The 12,286-nt window shown below is 46.5% G+C and overlaps 2 protein-coding genes across 5 annotated transcripts in view; one reads left to right on the top strand and one right to left on the bottom strand.

Annotated features, from left to right (window-relative positions):
- Positions 1-6,638: 6,638 nt before the first annotated feature.
- Positions 6,639-8,582, bottom strand: Rps23 (ribosomal protein S23). Its single transcript, NM_001282369.1, has 4 exons — positions 8,549-8,582; positions 8,102-8,261; positions 6,997-7,117; positions 6,639-6,833 (listed from the first exon to the last, which is right to left on the bottom strand). The coding sequence occupies exons 1-4, from the start codon at positions 8,550-8,552 to the stop codon at positions 6,687-6,689; spliced, it is 432 nt and encodes a 143-aa protein (NP_001269298.1). The 5' UTR covers positions 8,553-8,582; the 3' UTR covers positions 6,639-6,686.
- Positions 8,583-8,731: 149 nt separating this feature from the next.
- Positions 8,732-12,286, top strand: part of Atp6ap1l (ATPase, H+ transporting, lysosomal accessory protein 1-like) — a gene marked incomplete in the record, with an annotated part of 28,796 nt that continues 25,241 nt past the window's right edge. The window contains 1 exon segment of one of the 4 annotated variants that reach the window (XM_013513058.1): positions 8,732-8,900. 4 annotated transcript variants of the gene reach the window in all.

The raw sequence follows: 12,286 nt of genomic DNA, 5'->3' as shown, positions 1-12,286 counted from the left end.
GCGGCACTGTGATGTCAAGCCCTTTCCTGTTGTCAGTAGCGACATCTAGTGGTCCTGTCCTGAGCCTCCTGTATTCTAGACCTGTAGAACCTAAGTACAGGGAGTTTAGAGATCAAGTCCCATTTTATAAATTATTAAAAATGAACTGAAAATTCGTGTGTATTATATTCAAACTAACACCACATAATATATAAAACCTATAGCTCCGCTGGTCCCCATTCTGCAGACGGCAGGGAGCAAATGTGTGTTCCTTTGGGGAGAGTACCCACCTATCCTGAGAAGTCTTTCTCCAATGCAAGCAGCAGAATGAGATCTCCCAAGCCTCCTCCTGCAGTAGGTTTACAGGAAGAGACCCCAGCCCCTTTTCTGTTAGTGACAGAAGATGGCTAAATCAGAAGATGGCAGAGCCGCCCAGAGGGAGTGGATTTCGATCTCCATGCCCTAACATGGGCTGTTACGGTTTCAGTATGGATGTTCCCCCAAAGCCTCATGCAGTCATGGGGTGGGTGCTTTTCAGGGGTGGCTGAATCTAGAGTTTGTGATTGATTCATGGTCCAATGCTCGGATTAAGGGTGTGAGTGCTACACCCGCCCTAGGCCAGGTAGCCTGCATACAATATAAAGGATGAAAAAAGGCTTGTCCCTTCCTTAGCTTGCTTTTGCTGTCTCCTGCTGCATGAATGGTCGCTCCTCTGCCATGGGCCACCCTGCCTTGAAACTAGCCCATTATGGACCAAACCTCTACAAACCGTGAGCTAAACAAACCTTTCCTCACTTAACTCTGGGTGTTACATATTTTGTCTCAGCAATGAGAGAAAAGTAACTAACCCATGGGCCAACCCAATGAACATATTATTGGGTTAGGCAAAGAATAAAAACTAGACACCAGCTGCAGGCTATGGCTTGAATGTGTCTCCCAAAAAGTGTAGGTTGAAAGTTAGTCATCACCAAAACAGTATTGAGAGGGCAGACCGGAAGGAGAGGGTTGGCTGTGCTTGTGGTGGCCAAAGCTCATTCCCGTGTCCACTGTCTTCTATCACTCACATGCTGTGTCCCAACCTCGAGAACCATGAGCCAGTGAAGTCCTGGTCATTACATATATATACATATACATGTGTGAATTTATATACACAAAGTGTGATTGTGTTATGTACCACATTATACATTGTAGAGATATTATATAATATGTGTGGTATCTATTTTGAAATACTATATAAATATAAATACTTGCATGTGTGGTGTTGTACCATTGAGTGGTGGCCCCAACCTCCTGCTTATTATAACTCTCCTGGTGTGGGGCACACTGGTGCCACAACACAAAACAGACCAAGACACTAGGCGTGCAGTGTGGTGTTCCTCCTAGACAAAGTGCTGGTGCCACAAGTCTCTGTCTGCGCCACCCACCATCCAACACAAGGCAGAGGGAGGAAGCGCCCCAGCCGGAAGAGGATTCCCCCAGAGTGGCTGCAGAGTGACGACTGGATGGGAGGGGTCGGGGGAGCCTGGGCTCTTCTTATAAGGCTGCAGGGATTTACAAAGATCACCCGGACATAACGGCGGTGAAAATGGGGATGGATTTCCTTGTATGCATTTAAACATGGAATTAGGATCTTTCTGTGCACATTTGCTTTTCAGTTTCTGTCTTCATTAGTCTGTGTTTGCAGCACTGATGACTGCGTTTCTCGTGGGGAGTTGGTGCATGGACATCCCACAGCTTCCTTCTTTTTAGTCCTCTCTTCAAGTTCTTGGGCCCGTTCCCATTTGCAAAAGGTCTACCTCTCCGCTTCCTATCACCCATTTTTTATTTTGCTTTTAACTTATTTGTACTGTGGGTTTCTCATATGAGAAACTTCTGTGTATGGCTTTATATGCTTACGTTTTCCAATTGCAATGTCTGCAACTCTTTCCCATTTTACTTGAAAATGCAATTTAAAATGACTATGACTTCTTCTCTATCAAAATTGACCACACATTTCTACCTTCTATTCCTGACACCTCCCTCCACATGTAACATACTCCTTGGCCCTTGCTGGCTACGTGGCCCGGAGCCAGCCTGGGAACGCCAGGGGTCAGTAGGGTTCATGAAGCCCTTGCTGCCAAGAGCTTCCAGGCTACTGTGCACCAAGCACTCATGCTACAGTGAACTGGGCGCTCACGTCGTGTCTGTAGGTTGCCTGTTACTAAGGGAACTGAGGGTCAAACAGCTCAAAGGCTGTCGAGTCACCTGTAAACCTGTCCCTCAGCAAGGCTGCACCAATTTACGTTCCCAGCAGCGGTCTGTGCCTTAGCATTTCCTTCAGTCTTAGAAAATAATTGTTTTACTTTGCTTTTATCATAGAATTGAACATTTCCCCCTCTTGTTTTGCTAAACTTTGCACAGATTCTCAGCTTTGTTGCTTCCCAGAGTGTTAACTACTTCGCAGGTGCTCAGTTTCGTTTTCTCTTGGTTGTCACCTGATTACTCCTGGGACTTCCTTCTGATCCTGTCCTGGCCAGTGGCTCACTGACTGGTTCTGATACAGCCCCACAGGTGTGGCTATTAAACAGTAGGGAACATGTCATTTGAGAGATTGCTATGGACAATTTCAAACATTCACTTAAGTAGAGAAAATGGTGCACTGAACCGTCACATACCTGTAAGTCAAAATCAACAATCACCGAGGTTTCTGTTTCGTTTAACTCCTTCTTGTTTTATTTACTAAAATACTTCAAAGCAAAGCACAGGTACTATGTCCTTTGCCTCTCTAGGTGTGGACTGAACATCTTTACTGCATCTATTTTTGTTTGTTTGTTTTTCAGTACCGGGAATTGAACTCACGACCTGGCGCTTGCCAGGCAGGCGCCGTGCCACTGAGCTAAATCCCCAGCCCCTTTACTGCATCTATTGCACCAATTTTTACTCCATTCTTAGACGTCAGCAACATCTTTGGCTCTTGGTCCTTGCTTTTGTGCCTCTGGTCTCTGTGGTGTTCACTCTCTCTCACTCCCCTCTGACCAGGGTCCTGGGGACCTGTCTGTCCTCTGTGATGACTGTACATGGGTTGGTGGGTGCAGTCAGCAGGATGCAGAGGTGCATGTCGCGGGCCCTGTGGATTGCTCTGTGGCTGCAGTTTTCCCCAAAGGTCCCTGTGCTGGTAAGTTGGCTCCAGGGTGCAGGGTGGGGTGGGGGAAGCTTTATTGGAGGCCTGGTAGGGACTAATTAGTTCCAGGGCAGCTCCCTTGTGAATGCATGAATGCTCTCTGGGCCTGGGTCAGAACCCTGGGGTCAGGGCAGGCTGGGCTGTTAGGAATCAGACTGTGTCTCCCACAGCGCCTCTCCTGTGCGCCCTTACCCCCTTGAATCCTGTCCCCAGGCCAGGCCAGGCCAGATCAGAGCAGGTTCCCGTTCTGGGTCCGAGCCTCAGAACTGTGTGCTGACTATGACACTTCTCTTATAGAGTGAACAGCCCAGGACAGGCACCCACCCACAGAACCTCAGCTTGGGCACATTCCATTAACAACTGCCCTCCCTGTTCTCAGCTGGGAGTGCTACAGCAAACAGAAACACCGAAATGACACCCAGGATCTGAAGGTAGATTTATTTATGTTGATAGGCACTGACTGGGATCAGAATATTAGGCCCTGATCTCTGGTGGTCTAGGGCTTATATGGGATAAGCAAGCAGGAAGTGCAGAGGCAGAATGGCTTGTCAGTTGGGGATTGGTTTATATAACGTGCAGCACAGTGACTAGTTATGCATCACAGCAAACAGCCATTTCTAGAAGACAGAAGCAAATGGAACAGGAACTATTACCTGGGCAACTGAGAAACTGCAATATACTTGGGGGGGGCATGTCTTTTGCTACAGGATCAGAGTGGAAAATCATGTAATATGTGACCAAATCTGCTCTCTGCTGCAAGCATTAAACAGTAGCTGGTTTCTTGCATCAGGATCCTCTCTGAAAAGTGAACAGAATGCATTTTCAGAAATTGCTGTATGTGTGTTTTGTACACATACAAACAAGTAATCAGAAAATTCTGCATATGATTTCAGGTTTCTAGACCCTTACAAATCCATCTGTGGGACAAAACCTGGAATAAGAATCTGAGTCAGGTAAGTATAGTGGTACATATCTGTAATTCCAGGTCCTCAGGAGGCTGAGGCAGGAGGATTGCAAGTTCAAGGCCAGCCTGGGAAATTTGGTTAATAAAAAAGGGATGGGGATGTGGCTTAGTGGGTAGAGTGCTTCTCTAGAAAACATTGGGCCTTGAATTCAGTCCCTAGCACAGTATGAAAGAGAGAGGGAGAGAGAGAGAAGAAAGACAGACAGAGACAGACAGACAGAAACAGGGCTGTCTCCCAGAAGACTAGTGGTAACCATGGGACTTCTGATGTCCCTGGGTTGGGAACTCCAGGACTGAGTGATATCCAGGTTCTTTCTGTTCTAGCAATTTCTGATTTGTTTGAACTTTGCTAGGCAAACAGAGTTAACACAGATGAATTAACAGACTAAATTATCTACCCATTAACAAGAACACAGAACTGAAGACACACAAGGTATAAAAACATGTTTGTCTTCACCCAGCTCTCTCAAATGATAACCCCTTTTGTAATGAGTGTATTTTCAAAAACACTTTTAACGGAAATACAGACCTTACACGCACTCACCAACATTTCTACCGAATTTTCCCTTCCTCTGCTTCCCTCCCTTCCTACCATCTACTTTCCCACCCTCTTGTTTTGGTGTGCAGTATTTGACATTCCATCACAAATACTGTGTAAACGCCCACCATGGGCAAGACAGAATCATTCCATCACAAGTCACATCCTCTGTGGCCCCAGCCCAATCCCCACCCGTTTTGGGACAGGTCTCCTAGGTAGCCCAGGATGGCCTTGATCTCTTGCTTCGGCCTCCAGCATGCTGGGGTCAGACATGCCCTCACATCTGACTTCTGCCCCCATTTCTAACTCCTACTGTCTACGCATCTCTGCTGTTGCCATTAAAGGCTATACAAATGCAGTCATACAGGATGTCACCTTTTGAGATTTATTCTCTCAGCATACTACTCTTGAAGTTGCTACGTTTCTGTTTACGGCCAGGTAGTATTTCATCCATACTAGCCGCCTACTGACGGACAGGTCGTCTACAGGCCTTGGCTATTACAAATAAACAGTCAGACCCAAAACCAGGTCTTGTGATTGGTCTAGTTATTCTTTGGTGTCACTTTAGTGATTCCAGCGCCTTTGCTTTTCCATGGAGTTTAGATGCTGGATTTTGCTTCTTTCGTTTACCGGATGAGCAAGCGCCTCACCCTCAGTCTAGTCAGCCTCACACAGCTGGGCACTGCCTGTGAGGCAGTACCCTCAGTTACATAAAGGGGCCTGCTTGGGTCACTGGGTGCTGGAGGTGGCGGTGAGGGACTTGGAGATGCACCTACAGCACCTGGTAGCCACCGGGCCAGGCTGATGGGAAAGGACGTCCCTGGTACATCCAGCTAGCCACTCCAGGTGCCTGCAACTCCAAGCAGTGCTTGCTGATGTCCCTCTCCCCGTGCCAGCTCGGTATATTCTAGAGGGTACTGGGTGGAGGGGAAGGGGGCTGAGACCAGGGACCTCCCCATTTAGCAGAGAAGGATCAGTGAACATCTAGGTCTGCAGTCGGGAATGGCTCAGCCAATAACACTCCTGTTGGTGGTAGGGAAGAAAGCAAGTCAGACCTTGCTGCCAAAAGAGCCAGGGCCTTCTGCTGCAGGACAAGCACCAGTGTGCTGGGGAGATTAAGATGGGAGGTAGTGGTGGAACCCATGCCTGGACACGGAATCTCAGTGGGGCTTGTTCTGAGGCAGCCAGGGGTAGGCTTAACAAAGGTCTCCCCATACCATGATCATGCTTCTGGTCTCTTCCCTAAAATGAAGCATCCTCATAAACAACCTAACTCTGAGCTTTGATCCGATTAACGTTTACTAATGCAGCCAACAGGAGTTTCTCAGATCACTAAAATTAGAAAGCTAATAGCCATATTCTCTCAATGGAAATATTGGAACACATGTGGATAGCAAAAGGACCAGACCCACCTTTGACAATTTCAAAACCCATACATCTGATCTCTTCCCCAGCTTTCACTGTGTGCCTTAGCAGTACCTGTTACTAACAAGCTTGAACCTATGTCACATACAGTACCCGATCTCCCTTGCCCTTAAATATTTGCCTCTATGCCTCCATCTGCTGGGTATGTAGTTCCATCAACTAAGCCACCAAGGCCTCAATCCTTTTTCAAACAACACAGCAACAGACTTACACTGATCCCAACACCCTTCGATACTTGAAAATCACAACAGGGAACAACTGGAGGAAATTTCATTTTTTTCAATTTGGGAAAATAGATTCAAGAAAAAATACACAAGGCCTAAGGAGGATCCCTGCTCAACGTAACTGAAGAACTTGAGAAATACCTCATGAGAAATAGTGTTTTAAAAATACACTAAAATACTGTACATTTACTCGACTTGTAAATTTTAAGTGGAATGCAAGAAGCATTGTTAAGGGGTTGCTAATCCCAATACTGAGTTACCTGTTCTTCACATCTCCTAAAAATAGCACTTGGTAAAGTACATAACCCTATCTACTTGGTGGTGAGGGAGAAAATAAAATGCCAAACATTTTTGGAATATGAAAATTTATTACTAATGTCTTTTCATCATCAAAATTTATGATCTTGGTCTTTCCTTCTTGCCTTTGTAGAGAGCCAAAAGAGAGACATTGGCTACTTTAACCACCTTAAAGCGGACTCCAGGAATGTCACCAACGGCATGACCTTTTCGACCAAATCCAGCAACCAGGACTTCATCGTTTTCCTGAAATAAAATATGACATTTATTTCCGGCATCAGTGGCAGTCACAAAAAGGCACTACTTGTTCATATACGGAAACTCCCATTTATCAAAAACAAAACAGGCTAACAGGGTAAGGAAACCCATGACCAAACCACAGAAAACCAAACTTATTGGAAACACTCACCTCAATAAAGTTCAAGCACCCATCATTAGGGACAAAAGCTGTGATTTTCTTGCCATTCTTGATCAGCTGGACCCTGACGCACTTCCTGATGGCAGAATTTGGCTGTTTGGCTTCAACCCCTCTGAAACGTTACAGCAGAGCAGTGAGTTGGCTTTTTGAAAAGAAACACTGACATGATGCACAGAACTAATACAGTCAAATCCTGGTGTTTCAACCACTTTTTCCCTCCATCTGAGACATTACCACACTGGTGGACAACTTTAGTTCCTTCACAGCTGTAAAGATACCGGAACTACTGAAAAGACTTACAGCTTGGAAGTCCACATTCAAATTACAACCGTGCCATAAGATGTGAGGGAACCACATATCACCATTTTTGAAAGTCAAAAATCAGTCAAATACCAGCATATTCGTATAGCTCAATATTAGTACTCTGACCTCTCCTAAGTCACTTCTCTCCTTTTCTCAAAAGAACCACTTGACCACAGAAAACAGCGAGCAGAAATGTGCTTGCTGCACTTCTCACATAGCAAACGTGCTCATTTATGTTCCTCACTGCACTACTGTTAGTATCTTTCCCCATTCCTGTAGGGTCAATGCTGAAATCTAAACTCGTGGTTATTTAACCGCCAAACACTAGTTTTGTCAACTCTTAAATACAAATAGCACTTCAAGGTCCGGGGATGCAGCTCAGCAGCACAAGCATATGCCTGGCAAGTACAAGGTCCTGAGTTCGAATCCTGGTACCCTGCCCCAAATGGCAGTTCAACCGTAGTTCCCAAAATGTCCACCTGAACTACTGCCCCTTTTTAAAAAAGAGTAAATTCAAGCCAGACATGGTGGGTGGTGCAAGTCTGAATTCTTCAACTCCGGCAAGTTGAGGCACGATCATTAGTTCAAGCCCAGAGAGGGCAATTTAGACTGTCTCAAAACTTAAAAGAACAAAGTAAATAAACGGACCGGAACACAGGTCAGTGTGAAAGCCGCGGGTCCTATCCCCAGCGTGAGAGAACCACCAAACACCCACCCAGAGTTCACCAAGCTCGCTTGCTCGGAATTAGCACAGCGGGAAGACGCTCGAGAGCGGCACCGGCCTCTCACTTACACTTTCTCCAGCACGATCCCCTTGGCGTGCGAGGCGCCTCCGAAGGGGTTGGCCTTCAGCGCTGTGCCCAGATGCGCCTTCTTGTACTGCTTGTCGTGCCACTTCTGGTCCCGCCGGTGGCTGCGGAGCTTCCTGGCAGTACGCAGACCGCGACACTTGCCTAGCAAGACAAACCCACTGCGACTCCTTCGCCGCCGGCCCGCGGCCCGGCCCCCGCGCCCCGAACGGGTGCTCGAGGTCCAGCGCGGCGCGGGTGCTCCAGACGGCGCCCCGCTCCGAGACGCGCCGTCCGCGTGCGCCGTCCGCGTGCCTGCGGCGTCGCCTCCCCGTCCCCACCCGCCAGCCTCCGCCTGGAGCCCGCTCCCCGCCCCATCTCCCGGCGCCTGCGGCTCCCGGGACCCCTCCGAGGCCGCCCGCAGCCCCGCAGCACAGCCCCGCGTGCCTCACCCATCCTGCCGGTCCGAGAGCCTGAGCGAAAGAACGAGTCGGAGCAGGAAGGACCCACAAGCCACCGCGACAGGCCCCGCCCCGCCCCGAAGGACCCTCTGGGGCTGTCTCGTGGCGCCTGTCTCGAGGGTGGAGTTCGTTGGAAAACAGCACTCTTGTACCACTTTCCTGAGCCAAAATCTGAGTCTCATTTCATGCGTATAAAATTCAGGGATGTCTCGATCGTGTCTTTTTTTTTTCCTTTTTCAGGTGAATGCCTGGACGGGAGGAATGTGAACTACCAATCCCAGAACTCCTTGCGCCACGTATTCGAAAGACAGGCTCCGGGGGCAGCCCGGGGGCCTTTGAACAGGTGGGGACGGGGAGGCGGAGACGCGCGGGGCACGCTGGGAAATCGCCGTCAGTGTCTGTGTCCGGGTAACCTGAACGGAGGCTGGGAGGTTAGGCTTCTGGGCTTTAAGTTACACCAACAGGGAAGGCGGCGCGATAAACTGCAAAGTTTAGTGAGACAGCGTAGCGTAATAATTACAGACCCAGGCTTTGGGGTCAGACTGGGCTTTAAACCAAGAAGCTGCTCTTTCCTGGTTGTGCGACCTTGGCCGACTAGTTATCAACTCTTTAAACCCGCTTCTTCTGAAAGGAAAATAAATGAGAGTTTTCTGGGTGCTTATTCCACAGATACTTTTAAAAGTGTCTTCTCTGTGCACTGGGGATATGGTAGCGAAGGAGAGAGGAAGTTTCTGCTCCTGCGAGGTTTATTCTAATCTAGGTCTGAGGGAACAGGCAGTGTGTATGTACATTTGAAGATAATCAGGAAGATAATTTTGCACAGTGATAAATGCTATAGAGAAAAAAATAGAGTTAAATAGGTGATCTTAGCTACTGTGGACGCGGTGAATTAAGAAGAGACCTCCGGGGTAAGGGAAAATAAAAAGAACTAAGATGCCATGTGTACACGTATCACTTCCTAGGATGAATGTAAATATGCACCACAAACATGAATAATGTTTTCAAAAGCTAAACAAAAAGTGGCTCTGTGAGGATTACATTTGAGCTGACAGCCTAGATAAACCAGTCAGATTAATTACAGGACACAGAGCATGGATGCTCAGCAAGGGGCAGTGGGTCCTCCTTTTGAGGGCTGAGAGTTGCCCAGAGGGCGCCTGAGGGCTCCTCTAACCACGGTGAAGCCCCATCGGGCTTTCATTTTCAACTGTTAGTGTCTGGTGACCGAGTGCGGTCTTTGCGCAAAGCAGGTAAAATAGGATTGATGTTTCCGTGGGATTACTTTGGCCCTTGTGAAGAGAAAAACATGAACCCTGAAGCCATTCAGGAAGGTATTATAATCGTAAAGGGGGAGAAAATGACTTCGATCCTCAAAGGAGGTGGTAAAAAATGGCGGATTAGTTAATATTGTTTTGTGGTGGAGCTGACAGGAGTTAGTTACCACCCGTGACTCGTGACCTGAGCACTTGGGGATTTGTGTTATTAACCGAGTAGGAAGTACCAGAAGGGAAAGTGAAGAGTTCTGTTTTGGACGCATGAACTTTGAAAAGCTTGTTAGACATCCAGGGATGGAAAGTGGATAGTTGGATATGGGACCAGAAGTTCATCAAAGTCATCACTGGATAAGTAGTGTTGGAAACCAAGGCTCTGAGTGAGATCGTGGAGAGAAATGGCACACGATCTCACTTAGGTGGGATCTAAAAAAATTGGTATTCACAGAAGCAGAGCATACAGGGTGGTTTCCAGGAGTTGAGGGCTTTAGGAAATTCAAGATTTGTTGACTAAACGATACAACGTTTCAGTTAGAAGGAACAAATTCAAGTGTTCTCTCTAACATGGAGAAGGTGATTAATAATGTGTTCTAGATATGAAAATCATAGAGTGGATTTTAAATGTTGTTACCCCAAGAAAGTATATAAGGTACCATATGTTAATTAGCTTAATTTAGCCATAATATGTATATGTATATATATGAAAACGTCTTGTATACTAAATATACAGTTATAATTAAGCATTTTTAAAGATGAAGCTGCGTAAAAACGTTGTTCTCAAATTAAATTGGATTGCTATCTTACATTAAAAACTTCGGATAGGGTAAGGGCTGAAATATCCAACACAGAACCAGGTTTCAAGCTGTGGGTCATGTCTGCTATATTGGACACCCATACTGGCAGTGCCTGTTCCTCCAGCACCTGATAAGTAGGATGTGACAGCCCCAGCCTGTCCGGCATTGGGATGGGATGGCTTTATGAACACTGAAAAGCTGTATTGCTAGTCCCTTCGTGGTTCTGTTGGAATCTTTTGTGGAAATATGGTTGGGTTTAAACATTTTTAAACATACATAATTGAAAAATTGATTGATATTTGCAGTACTGCAGTTGAACCCTGAGCCCTTACTGAGCTACATCCCCAGCCATATTCTTTTAGTTTTTGAGACAGGGTCTGGCTCAGTTCCTAAGTTGCCCAGGCTGGAATCAAACTTCCAAATCTCCTGTGTGAGCTTGTCAGAGGGCTGGGAGTACAGGTATGCACCACAAAGTCTTTATTTTTAAACCAAGTATCATATTTTAGGTCTTCATGATCCTGAACTTTTAGCATAGCATCCTTTTTGTTGTTGGACTATTCCCCCACTTGGACAAGAATATTCAAGGCAGAATAATTAATACCTAGGAAGTTTCACACATGTATTTGAAAATAGGAATCACACTGAAAATGTGACTGAGAACAGATCATCTTGTGACTGGAGGAAAAAGCAGTGACAAAAAATGCAAAGTGAGTGTCTTGCCACTGAAAAGCAGTGGATTGTCACTGGCCTGACATTGCAACCACCTGCTCAGGTTACAGAGGAGACTTTGTTAAGAATTGTGAAGAGTGTAAGGTTTTACCCACCTCTAAGCTAACGAATTAGGCTGCCATTTTGTTTTTTCCAGTACTGGAGATTAAACCCAGGGCCTTCACACTGAGCTATATTTCCTGCCATTTTTTTGAGACGGAGTCTTGCCAAGGCACTAAGGTGCCCAGGTTAGGCCTGAACTTGATAATCTTCCTGCCTCAGCCTCCCAGAAGGTCTGCTGATTTTACAGAACAGGCAGAAGACATAAGACTCCTGGATCAGAGACAGAGGACTTTTTTGCTCACCATGCAAGAAGCTGCACACCTGTGTCCTTCCCCGCTTTCCAGGAAACTGTGCAGATAGGTACTGATGTATGCTGCATGTGCAGCGGATTTCATTCTGGGAGAGAAGCCCTGGGCTTGAAAAGCCCCAGTCTTTTGCTCTGGAGGGAAATGCTCTTAATTTCCAGAATGATGAACAGAGCTGTCGTTTCCACAGAAGACGCTACGTGTACCCTTCAGGGCTTTTGGATGTACAGCCAGAAAAGATATTTATTCCAGATCAAAGAACAGGGAGGGCCTCACAACATGGGCAGGAATTGTAGAGGCACGTGGACAGGGTCCCCACGCACCAGTCCCCAAAGAACAGGAGGTTACACATCCGCCCACCTTGTTTTCAACTAAAAGAACTCAGGTTTGCCCATTACTACTAAATGAATGTTAGCTGAAAACATGAATATAAAATACCTTTTCTTCCATAATCTTATATGACCGTAAATAACGGTGTTCCCTCAGAGAAAGATTAATTTAGCTTCAGCATCAAACGTTTTCAAGAACCTTCTAACAAAGAGCTTGGTCTCTGCCAAGTTTCTCAAACTACAAATCCATTAGCCTGATGTT

The sequence above is a fragment of the Chinchilla lanigera genome, unplaced genomic scaffold, assembly GCF_000276665.1.
Source record: "Chinchilla lanigera isolate Chin_1 unplaced genomic scaffold, ChiLan1.0 scaffold00017, whole genome shotgun sequence".
Taxonomy (NCBI): domain Eukaryota; kingdom Metazoa; phylum Chordata; class Mammalia; order Rodentia; family Chinchillidae; genus Chinchilla; species Chinchilla lanigera.
Note: the sequence above shows the minus strand (reverse complement) of the source record. Positions and strands in the feature narration are given on the sequence as shown.